The sequence below is a fragment of the Nematocida major genome (genome assembly GCF_021653875.1).
Source record: "Nematocida major strain JUm2507 chromosome Unknown 2424, whole genome shotgun sequence".
NCBI classification, from domain to species: Eukaryota; Fungi; Microsporidia; genus Nematocida; species Nematocida major.
Window position 1 is genome coordinate 457,367 of NW_025952956.1, and position 11,495 is coordinate 468,861.

At 46.5% G+C, this 11,495-nt stretch overlaps 7 protein-coding genes across 7 annotated transcripts; 6 read left to right on the forward strand and 1 right to left on the reverse strand.

Annotated features, from left to right (window-relative positions):
* Positions 1 to 560: 560 nt before the first annotated feature.
* Positions 561 to 974, forward strand: NEMAJ01_0275 (small subunit ribosomal protein S24e; the record flags this gene model as incomplete). The annotated part of the gene is made up of 1 exon (XM_047914113.1): positions 561 to 974. One exon carries the CDS (start codon positions 561 to 563, stop codon positions 972 to 974), a length of 414 nt encoding a protein of 137 aa, XP_047770070.1.
* Positions 975 to 1,000: 26 nt separating this feature from the next.
* NEMAJ01_0276 (uncharacterized protein) lies at positions 1,001 to 1,348 on the forward strand (the record flags this gene model as incomplete). Its single annotated transcript, XM_047914114.1, has 1 exon — positions 1,001 to 1,348. The coding sequence occupies one exon, from the start codon at positions 1,001 to 1,003 to the stop codon at positions 1,346 to 1,348; it is 348 nt and encodes a 115-aa protein (XP_047770071.1).
* Positions 1,349 to 2,223: 875 nt separating this feature from the next.
* Positions 2,224 to 4,620, forward strand: NEMAJ01_0277 (pre-mRNA-splicing helicase BRR2; the record flags this gene model as incomplete). Its single annotated transcript, XM_047914115.1, has 1 exon — positions 2,224 to 4,620. The coding sequence occupies one exon, from the start codon at positions 2,224 to 2,226 to the stop codon at positions 4,618 to 4,620; it is 2,397 nt and encodes a 798-aa protein (XP_047770072.1).
* A 637-nt stretch (positions 4,621 to 5,257) lies between these two features.
* NEMAJ01_0020 (uncharacterized protein) lies at positions 5,258 to 5,422 on the forward strand (the record flags this gene model as incomplete). The annotated part of the gene is made up of 1 exon (XM_047913858.1): positions 5,258 to 5,422. The coding sequence occupies one exon, from the start codon at positions 5,258 to 5,260 to the stop codon at positions 5,420 to 5,422; it is 165 nt and encodes a 54-aa protein (XP_047769815.1).
* Positions 5,423 to 5,426: 4 nt separating this feature from the next.
* Positions 5,427 to 6,428, reverse strand: NEMAJ01_0278 (serine/threonine-protein phosphatase 2A activator; the record flags this gene model as incomplete). The annotated part of the gene is made up of 1 exon (XM_047914116.1): positions 5,427 to 6,428. One exon carries the CDS (start codon positions 6,426 to 6,428, stop codon positions 5,427 to 5,429), a length of 1,002 nt encoding a protein of 333 aa, XP_047770073.1.
* Positions 6,429 to 6,444: 16 nt separating this feature from the next.
* NEMAJ01_0279 (inositol-hexakisphosphate/diphosphoinositol-pentakisphosphate 1-kinase) lies at positions 6,445 to 9,216 on the forward strand (the record flags this gene model as incomplete). Its single annotated transcript, XM_047914117.1, has 1 exon — positions 6,445 to 9,216. The coding sequence occupies one exon, from the start codon at positions 6,445 to 6,447 to the stop codon at positions 9,214 to 9,216; it is 2,772 nt and encodes a 923-aa protein (XP_047770074.1).
* A 474-nt stretch (positions 9,217 to 9,690) lies between these two features.
* NEMAJ01_0280 (exocyst complex component 3) lies at positions 9,691 to 11,493 on the forward strand (the record flags this gene model as incomplete). The annotated part of the gene is made up of 1 exon (XM_047914118.1): positions 9,691 to 11,493. A coding segment is annotated over one exon (1,803 nt), but the record flags the coding sequence as incomplete, so codon positions are not given.
* Positions 11,494 to 11,495: the final 2 nt, after the last annotated feature.

The following is an 11,495-nucleotide window of genomic DNA, read 5'->3' on the forward strand; positions in this document are numbered from 1 at the left end:
ACGTATTATACAATGAAGTATTATAGTAGAATAAAGTATTATAGAATAATTCGAGTTATTATAGAATAAAGTTATTATACAATGAAGTATTATTGCTATAAGATAGAGTATTATACAATGAACTATTATAGTAGAATAAAGTATTATACAATGAAGTTATTATACATTGAAGCATATTATTGCTATAAGATTGACTATTATACAATGAACTATTGAACTATTATACAATGAACTATTGAACTATTATACAATGAACTATTGAACTATTATTGCTATAAGATAGACTATGATAGAATTGCTGCATTGCAACTGCACTGATTTATTTGCTAGTAGTATCTATTGTGCACTTAGCCCGGACTATTTCTGGATCCTGCTGGCATTCACGCATGAATATCCCATGCCGCCCTTGGAAATTCCAGGAGTGCTTTCCTTTCATCGTGCAGAGAGAGAATGCCCAGTCTTTTCTCCCTTTTTTTCTTTGGGTTTCTGCCGTCTTCTCTCCCTGTCCCCGGGCATGACCTCGGAATTCTTAAATATTTTTTTATATTTCACCCCAGCAAATGGCAAACACCATAAAGATTCTTGAGAAAAAACAGAACCCGTTACTCGACAGAATGGAGCTCTCTCTCTCGATATACCACCCCACGTGTGGAACCCCAGACAAGAAAGACGTAGCTAAACTCCTGAGCGAGCAGCTAAACTCTTCCATTGACAACATAATCGTGCGAGACTGCTACACAAAGTTTGGTACCCACATCGCCACAGCAACTGCGAAGATCTACAACAAGAAGTCCAGCCTGGAGACGATAGAGCACAAGTTCGTCCTAAACAGGATCCAGAAGGAGAAGGGCGGAAAAGAGTCCACGAGACTCCCTAGAAAGCTGAGAAAGGAGGAGAAGAACAAGAAGAAGAAGATCAGAGGAACTCTCGCAGCCCTCCAGAAGAAGGCAGAAAAGAGGCAGCAAAGAGGTTAAATAAAGTGCGGATTATTAAATTTTTTATGCGGGAAGTGCGCGGGGAGTGGATGGAGCTGGAGCCGGAGATAAGCGAGGCAGAAAGTGCAGCTGAAACCTCCAGGGAGAGCGAGACTTTGGGAGAAGGAGGGAGGGAGGACCTTTTTCGGGCTGTTTTGAGGGGATTTGCAGAGTGGCAGTTGGGGATTTGGAAGCCTGCAAGGAGTTGGGCAGTGTACGGAGTAGTCTTCCTGGGGGGAGGATACGGCCTCTATAAAGTGGCGTACGAAGTGGGGAAGGTCCTTCTCGCGGGTCTCAGCCTCCTGGGGGGAGAGTGCTTGCGGGCAGTGATCTTTTTCCTGGTGATGGATGCCCTCATGAAGGCCCTCGTGTAGGAGAAGGAAAGAAGGCACGCTCAAAAGCAGTAAATGTGCAGTAAAGGTATGCAATAAGAACTATCTATGAATGGTTAAGAGTAAGTATGCATTTAGACAGTTTAGTATGAGAACTATCTATGAGTATAAGTATGCAATGAGAGTAAATGCATTTAGACAGTTTAGTATGAAAAGTATTTAGACAGTTTAGTATGAGAAGTATCTATGAATATAAGCATGCAATAAGAGCAAGAGTAGTACTATTTAGACAGTGAATATAAGAAGTACTTATGAATGGTTAAGAGTAAGCATGCAATAAGAGTAAATGCATTTAGACAGTTTAGTATGAGAAGTATCTATGAATGTTTAAGAGTAAGAGTACTTAGACAGTTTGTATTTCAGGCTATTATAAGTATCTATGTATATATGAAGTACTTAGACAGTTTGTAGTTCAAGTTGTTATGAGTAATTCAGGCTATTATATGTATACATAAGTATATGCATATGAAGTAGTTAGGAATGGTTAAGAGTAAGAGTAGTACTATTTAGACTTTTTGTATTTCGAGTTGTTATAAGTACTTATACTTTTTGTATTTCAAGCTGTTATAAGTATCTATGTATATATGAAGTATTTATGAGAAAAACTGTTTGTATAGAGAAAATATATGTATTACTTAGGAGTATTAAGAGAAAAAAGTGTAGGGAGTACTTAAAAATATTTAGACAGTTTGCAAACTCTACGAAAACTATTTAAGACTATACAAAAGCAAATCTATTTAACCGCATGAAAACAGGAAGTATTTAACAGCACGACATAATACCACACGAGAACTCCACGAGAACTCCCTCCTAATGTCTCTGTGAATTTCTGGATATTCCGTGCTTTTTTTCACCCCATGGGAGACGAACGGAGTTCCAATAATCACCCGGAAGATGCCCTTTTGGGCTTGCGCCAGGCACAGGAAAGCGTCATCAGAAGGTGGAGACTCGCAGAGGCAGAGCCCCCGAAGGAGTTCCAGACCGTCCAAGAAACAGGGAAGTTCCGGGAAATTCGCGCTCTCTACGCCCCGAGCACGCAGCAAAAAGTCTCCACGGAAGTCCTCGGAGAAAGCAGGAGATTCTTCCCGTTTTCGCACTTCAACAGAGTCCAGAGCGTTCTCCTCGGGCCAATTTACAGCACGCGAGAGAACGTGATGATCTCTGCCCCGACAGGCTCTGGGAAGACGGAAATTGCCGTCCTGGGAGTCCTGAAGGAGGCAGAATCCCACGGAAAGTTGACTCGCGCAGTCTTTCTCGCTCCAACGAAGTCCCTCATAAAAGAGGTCCTGAAGACGCTGGAGAGAAGATTCCGGGACTTCCTCAGCACAGCCCAGGATACGACAGACTCACGCCCTCCCACACACGAAGTGAATGTCCTAGTGACAACTCCGGAGAGATTCGATATCCTGAGCCTGCACGGAAAAGTATCTCCTTCTCTCCTGGTAGTAGATGAAATCCATGCCCTGGAGGAGGCTAGAGGGGGAGTCCTGGAAAGTGTCGTCCTGAGAAGTCGGGGGAGAATGCGGATAATTGGGATGAGTGCGACAGTGCCGAATTACAGGGATATTTCTTGCCTGATAGGGGCTAAGGAGAAGTACGCTTTCTACTTCGGGAGTGCCTGCAGGGAAGTTCCCGTGAGTTATACTGTTATCGGAGTGAAAGAAAAAAATCAGGTAAAAAAAATCTCCAACGGAATCTCCAACGGAATTCTAAGGGAAAAACTCGGGGAAATCCTGGGGGGAAGATTATTCGGGGAAGTACCTACTCTTCTCTTCCTGGGGGCAAGGAAAGAGTGCTTTCCCGTGGCCTGTGAAGTCGCTAGACTCCGAAAGCCCAGGAGTCTCCAGGCGAGAGAATCTCCGAATAAAGCCTTTGAAGGAGAAGCCCGGGAGTATTCGGAGATTCTCTCGCGGGGGGTGGGGATTCACCACTCGGGCCTTTCCCAGGGAATGCGTCTTCTCGTGGAGAGACTCTTCAGGGAGGGCGGAATACGCGTGATTTGCTGCACGGGGACTCTCGCATGCGGAGTAAATCTTCCTGCTGAGAGAGTTATCATATGCGGATCCCCAAGAGCAGGATACTCCCTCTCGGAAATCTCTCAAATGGCAGGAAGAGCAGGGAGGAGGGGACACTCTTCGGAGGGAAATGTCGTTATTATAACGGAAAATAGCCGTGTTTCAGCCTGTGCTCGGGCACTTACTTTCCAGTTTCCTGTTGAGAGCCGCTTGGGGGAGACTTTTCCCACGCGGATTTTGTACGAAATTTGCAGTTCCCCAAGGAAAGTGCAGGATTTGGTGGAATGGGTCGGGAAAACGCATGCGTACAGGAGGGGGATGGTGCACGAGGAGACGAGGAAGCACTTTTCCGACTTGCCCGCTCTTGTATGCTCTATTTTGGAGGTTCTTCACGGGATGGAAGTAATTCTTCTTCAGGACGAAAATTCCGCCTGGGGAAAGTTTGCAGGAATAGTTCAGCCGTCAGGCCTGGGAAAAATCGCATTCTCCTTCTACATGCGCCCGGAATCTGTCTCTCGGTTTCACAGGGTCTTTCTAGAGGCGGAAAATAAAAAAGTATTTTTCGACGTGGGGGATGTGATTCTCCTGGTGAGCACGGCGGATGAGTTTAGAGAAGTTGCATCCCTTGAGAAGGTAGAAGGCGTGAATCTTCGGGGGGAGGGCCCTGGGGAAGTCCTGGAGGCTGAGAGTGGATATTTGCCCCTTCTTTCTGCGAAGTATCCCGTGAAGGACGGAGGAAACAGGGCCAGGAAGATGGTTGAAAGGTGGGGGAGAGGGAGCGAGCTTGTTTTCTTCCTGATACAAGCGCATATTGAAGGAGTTCCTGTAGGGCCTTCTCTGCAGAGTGCTTTCGGGAAAGTCGTTGTAAGCCTGGAGAGAGTCGCAAAAGCAGCTCTGGAAGTGGCCAGAGCTATTCCGAGCAGGTCCGTGCATGCGGTGATGGACTTAGTCCTGAGCTCGCGCACGAGAGAGTGGAGATACTCTCGTGGGAGGACTCCTGTGAGCGTGCATGTGGAAATATCCCAGGGAATTATAACGGTTAAAAACCTGAATTTAAGAAAAATATTCGTTAGTATCTCATCTTCCACGGAGTACCGAGTGATACACACGGCCTTCACTGCAGGAGCAGCACACACGTACGAAGTACCGCCTGATTCCCCGAAAGGAACGGCATATACCGTGCGAGTAGAGGCTTCTGACGCCTTCACAGAGCCTACAGTAGTTCATCTGTGCGAATAGCCCAAAATAAGCAATAAGCAATAGATGCAATCGATGCAATCGATGCAATGGATGCAATGGAATAATAAAGTAAAACACTCTAACAATAGTAAAGAAATACTCCACGAATATTGAAGGAAATACTTAAGCAATAGAAACAGTAATATACTCTAGTAATAGTAATACTCTAACAATAGTAATAGAATAGCAATAGAAACAGTAAAGTATTCTAGTAACACTCTAATAATAGCAATAGAAACAGTAATACTCTAGTAATACTTAACTAATAGTAATAGAAACAGTAAAGTATTCTAGTAATACTCTAATAATAGCAATACCAACAGTAATAGAAACAGTAAAGTATTCTAACACTCTAATAATAGCAATACCAACAGTAATATACTCTAACACTCTAATAATAGCAATACTAATAGTAATATACTCTAGCAATACTTAACTAATACTAATACTAATAACAATAGCACTAGAAACACTCTAATAATACTAATAGCAATAGTAACTAGCAATACTCTAACCAATGGAAACACCGAGACGTACTGCAGTACTGCAGTAGACCCGAGTGGAAGCCCGAAAGAGGCAGAAACTACTGCATTCCGCGGATATTCTGGCTTTCATATTCGGAGTCTTTATTTTTTTCATGCAAGACAGAGGCTGGACCATCCCCGAGGAAGAGCGCAGAAAGCTCTCCTCCCTCATCTCCGCAGCCAAAAGCCTCCTCGCAGGAGCCCCAGAGCCCGACGAGAACCTCTCCCTGGGAACCCTCGACTACCTCAGAAAGTACAAAATAGACGTAGCACAATAAATTCCTATACGCGAAGGTACTTGCTCGATATAAAGTGCTGTATGACAGCGTACGGGGACAGAACCACGCCGTCATACATTTTTATCGTTCCGCTGTTTACTTTTCCCACGGGAACCGATCTGAGCGAGTAAATCACGACGGAGTGCCTAGAAAAAGGCTCTTCCGACAGTTTCAGCTCCCCGTACTTCTCCACCCTCTCCCGGAACGTGTGCTTGCTCGGAGGATACGTTTTATCGAGGTGAATGAACCTAAGAGCCTTCGAATAGCAGAGTCCCTGCTGCTCCTCCGCAAACAAAAGCTCAAAGAAAAAGCCCTCCCGAGAGCAAAACTGCGCCGACCCGAAGAGAAAAGGCAGCAGCTGATAGTCGTCGAGTCCCCCCATTCCCTGGCTTCCTGCAGGCTCTAGCTTGTACTTCAGTATAAGCATCCGGACTATGCTGAAATAGTGCTCCATAACGAGGAGAAAAGCCCTTTCCTCAAGAGCCTCCGTCGTCATGAGGACGATCAGGAAGCAGAAGAAGTTCAGCTCGTGCCCTGTCCCGTAGTCTATCCTCGACTTGTTCCCGAAGGACTCCTGCAGGTACTTCTGCAGGACAGAAACATCCTCAGGTACAAGCCCTGGGAATGCGTGAGAAATGAGTCTCTCCCCCTCCACGGAGACTCTTTCCACAAAGTTCACGAATCCCTTGTTCCCGTACCTCTGATCCCCCTCCTCTATCGGAACTTCCCGAACTATTTCCTCAATTTGCAGGAGGAAAATATTCCCGGGAGTGATGATACTCGAGGAGTCGGAAACTTCAGAGTCCAGAACGTGCTTCTTGAGGCTCTCCAGAGTCCTGTCTTCTGAGAGGTCGTAGAATCGCTTGAGGTCTCCTGGGATCTCATTTCCCTGTATCTTCCGGTTGAGTCTGGCGATGTACTGCGTTATCTTCTTGTACGCTTCTGAAGCCCTGAACTTCGCAACATCCCTGCGCTCTGGGTCTATTGTGTATAATATTTCATCCATTGGAAATAAAATTTCCATGCTTATACCGTTCATAGAGCAGATCCACATAGGCGTATTCATACCGAATAGGAAGCTCCATACGGAGCCAATGAAGCAATTAGGAGAATACCTGAAGAGAAAAGGATATAGCATATACTACTTCGAGGATGCGTATAGGGATGAGACTCCCGTTGACTCCTGGCCGCACGTCGATGTGATGCTCACCTTCTTCTCGGAGGGAATTGACTTTATGAAGATCCGGACGTATGCGAGCATTCACAAGCCATTCGAAGTGAATGCGATCGACAGGCAGTTTCTTCTCCTGGACAGGCGCTCTGTGATGGCAGTCCTCGACAAGATAAAGGTCCCAACAGCAGAAAGAATCGTATACAACGGGAGCATTCGGAAGAAAGGATCTGCATATGCTCCCCCTGCAAGTACTGCGGACTTAGTGAAAACCCCGAATAACCCAAACCAAAACCAAAACCAAAAATCTCAGGATATCTCCGTGGAGAAGGAGATTGAAGAGATCGTGCGGAAGCAGTTGGAGGTCTTCAACATCCGGAGAGACGACCTTTTCCAGGGATCCAGCCCAAGATCCTGCCACGAGGATACGCTCTCCGTGGGAAGTGCTCGCATGGAGAAGCCGTACGTGGAGAAGCCCGTATACAGTGAGGACCATAATATCCACATATACTACAGCAGCAAGTGCGAGGGAAGAGAGAACGGGATCTGCCGCCTCTTCCGGAAGATTGGCTCTAAAAGCAGCAACTTCGACAGAAACACGCAGGGAACTTCGTACAGGGAGGACGGGAGCTTTATATACGAGAAATTTCTCCCCATAAAAGACTATCTCGACATAAAAGTGTACGTTCTTGGAAAAACTGTGTACGCTGAAACGAGGAAGTCCCCCGTTAAGGACGGAATTGTCATACGGACGGAGTCAGGAAAGGAGGAGAGGAAGGAGATAGCGCTGACTCCGCTGGAAGTATCGGCTGTTCTGAGCGTGAGTAAGGCCCTTGGGCAGTTCATATGCGGGATGGACATCCTCAGAACCTCGAACGAGAAGTTCATTGTCGTGGATGTTAACGGCTGGTCCTTCGTAAAGTCCAACGTAAAGTACTACACGCAGGCGCACCTGAAGCACCTAGATAAGAAGATAAAGAGACACGTCCTGAAGGGAAGAGCTAAGAGCGGAGATACTTCCCGGAGAGAGGACGTTCTCCTGTACGGGAAAGTTCTGGAAGCAGTTGTCTCAGATGCTGGGGGAAAAGGGGAAGTATCAGCACGAGATGTCGAGATAAAAGGCGTTCACTCCGTGTACAGGCACGCCAGGAGGACTCCGAAGCTGAAGAAGAAGCTCTCTTTCGCGTCAGAGCGTCTCCTGGAGTACGCTGGAAGAGCCTCGCACATGGCAGGGAGAGATACGTCGAAGGTGAAGGAGCTCGAGCGAATCCTGGGCGAAGAGAGTGCAGGAAATGCGAAGTTTGCGACCCACGGGAATCTCCATGCCCTGAAGGCCCTGAAGGAAATAACGAAGGAAAACAGCGACGTACGGGCGAAGCTCAGCATCGACGGGGAGAGTGTGAGAGTCGTCCTGAAATGGGGGGGAGCCCTCACGGAGAGATCCCGGAAGGAAATAGAGTACGAGGCGATGGAGTACGAGTCCTTTCTCTCGACAGTTGAGGGGGACTCCTTCTCGAACTATGCGATATATGCCCCGAATAAACCCGTATCGGAGAGAAAAACGGAGAGAAAAGTGAGAATTTTAGCAAACCCTGAAGATCGGACCCTGAAAACAGCAGAAATTTTCAAGACGGTTTTAGGGTGGACGGAAAGATCTGGGCACTCGATTAAGGAAAAGTACTTTTGCATTTCCAGGGATGCTGATGATCATGCAGATATCTCCTGTCCCAGGCTTGCAAGTGCGTACTCTATGATGAAGGAGTCCTTCCTGTGCGGGGAGTCCTCGAAAATTTCCGTTGAGCCTCTTCTTGGGGCTCCGCTGGAAAATGAGTACTCCTGCGCGGACGGGGAGAGAGAAATAAGCCTTCTCTACAGGAATAAGCTTACGATAAAGGCAGAAAAAGGCCTGGAGAAGGCGGAGAGAGGCTCTGGAGGGTGTAAGTGCGCGGATTCAGCGTGTGAGTGCGCTGAAATAGGGTTTCTCCGGAGGTGGTGCTTCGTATTCAACGAGTACCCGCTTCTGACCCTGAGAAATACGAAGACAGTTATTCCGTTGCTTCTGGACCTGATAGATTACGACATTCTATCGAGCCAATACGAGAGAAAGCGCTCCCCCATTTTCAAGTACTTCCCCTGCATAGAGGAAGTCTTTGCTCTTTTCAACGCGCATGCGAGTCTTCTCTACAGGAAGAGAATAGAGAAGTTCTTCAGAAAAAGTCTCTCCCTTGATGTTGTTGAGTATTTGGAAACCCGTATGAATTCACACTCTGATACGCTTTATGTGACGAAGAAGTTCACTCTGCTCGTTCTCTTGAAGTATATCCTCAGCATAGAGGAGACTGTCTATATGAACGAGAAGCTGAAGGGGCGGATAGAGGAGGCTATGCACAGTATAGGGTTTCTGAGCTCGATTTCTCTCGTGCATTTATCGTGCCGGAGTGTGGAGTACGTCCTTGTCCTGTACGGGCACGGGATACACATCCACAATAGGATCCACATGATGCCTGCAGAGTCTCCAGATCAGATACTCCGAACGGAGAGAAAGAAAGTTCTCTCTGTGATCAGAAAGAGTGTTTTCTTCCCAAAACCTGAACAAATAGTGAACAATAACAGTGAAAAATAATCTGATTTGAATAAATTCTCTCCGTATCTCCCATGTATTGAATAACCCGAACATAAACGCACATTTTCATAGTAGACTTTCCTTCTATTCACTCTTATTACTGTCATTTCCATGTATTCCCATGTATATTGGCGTGTTTCGGTGTATTTACTGTTATTTCGGGTTATTCTCGTGTGTTTTCTCTTATTTTCTCTTATTCCCGTGTATTTACTGTTATTTTCTCTTATTTTCTCATATGTTGTCTTATTTTCTCTTATTCCCGTAGTTGGTGTGTTTTCTCTTATTTCCCTTCTATTTTCTCATATGTTATCTTGTTTTCTCTTATTTCCCTCTATTTTCTCTTATTCCCGTGTATTTACTGTTATTCGGGTTATTCTTGTGTGTTTTCTCATATTTTCTCATATTCCCGTGTATTCCCGTAGTTAGTGTATTTACGTCTTTTGTTTGCAGATTAAATTTAAATTTCCCGAGAGAATGCAGAGGAATACGCTGAATGCTCTTGTGAAGGAGACTGAGTTTATAGACGAAACGATAAAGGCAGCAAAAGGAAAAATGTCTGCCACAAAAGAGGCCCTGGACGCGATAACTCTCGAAATATCCTCCCTCTCCCTCCTGAAGAACGACAGCCTAGTCCGCACCGCAGCTACAGCGCACTCGAACATAGAGCACACGAAAAGACTCCTCCTGGAAGTGCGGCAGTTCAGCGCCAAGTACAAGAAGCTCCGGAAGGAGATGAAGTCGTCAACAGAAAATCCAAGTGCAGAAGGCCTTCTCTCGATCTACAAGGAGATAAAAGAGGTTTTAGGACTAAAAAATGCAGCACCTGAAATAACGGAAAAAATAGGAATTTTGGAAAAACAGTTCGAAATATTGGTCCTAACCCTCGTAGATTCCCTCCCAGAGATCGTCCAGAAGGAGGGAGCAGTTGCGTACCTTAAAATCGTGAAAGTCTCCTCCTCCGAGGCCGCCCACACGGAGGGAATCTCCAAGCAGAAGCGAAAGGCGAAAATTCCCTCGAATTTAGAGTGCAACTTAAGCAGAAACCGACTCTTCGAGGTTTTCCTGGACTCTCTCGACAGGAAATTCGCAGAGAATCTCCCCGGAGCCCCAGAGTCTGCGAAAGCTCGCGGTCTTGCCTTCGTCCTGCAGGATCTCTCCTCCCTGAAGAAGACGGAGAGTCTCCCCGTCTCTGCAAAGTACCAAATATTCGCATTCGCGTGCATACAATATCACAGACTCCTGTACGAGTACTTGGACAAAAACTCCAACGCATTCGACCCTGAAGAGTCGATAGGAATCCTCCTGTGGAGCAAAAACTACTACGCAGAGATGCTGAAGATGGGAAAGATGAAAAGCCTCCTGGGACCCGTCCTCTTCTCAGGGAGGGAGGAGGAAGTTGCGAATAAGTACGTGAAAGCAGCAGAGGAGAAGCTCACGGAGTGGATAGGAAACCTCGCAGCAGCAGAAAGTACTCGCTTCCGAGAGAGAAAGAAGGCCCCAGACTTGGACAGCGAAGGAAAGTTCATAAGCATCGGATTCATGGATCTCCTCCACATAATCAGACAGCAGCTAGAGCCCATATACACACACCCGGAGATATTCCGGAGACTCTCCCAGCACATCCTCAAGTGCGTGAGAAAGTTCAAGGAGACGCTTTCCGTCGCTGTCCTTGAGGAGTTGGACCTTCTCCTGAAGGATAAAGCCCAGAATGGATTCGAGGAGTACTGCATCGCCCTCTCAAACAGCGGCCTAAAGTTCATGGACTGTCTGCACACGCTGAGCTTCTACAGTGACTCTCACGTACAGGCAATTAGTGAAGTCTTTCACGAGTGCATGGTTTGTGCTAGTGATGCTCTTGTCCAGAATATTCTCTTCGTCATTTCTCCTGCTGTTAGGAATATGTATACGAGGGCGTGGAATTCTGAGCCTGTCACGCAGAGTATTGTTTCAACGTACGCAGACTATCTGAAGGACTACAGGGAGAGCATGATCGACTACGCTTTTACTTTCTTCGTCTCCTCCCTCCTTGGGAATACGGTTGAGATGTACTTTGAGAGGTGCACGCGAAAAAAGGCTCTTTTCCTGGGGGAGCATCTTTGCATCGTAGGAGCAGATAGGAAGAGGTACCGGGAACTGTTTGGGCAGCACCTCTCGAAGAATTCTCTTAAGAGCATCCTCAGGAAGCTCGACTGCTTTATCGCGATTACTTCCTCGGATAATGTCAGCATATGCGCGGCAGAGGTCGCTCTCTACGTGAAGGAGTACCCGGAGGACTCCCG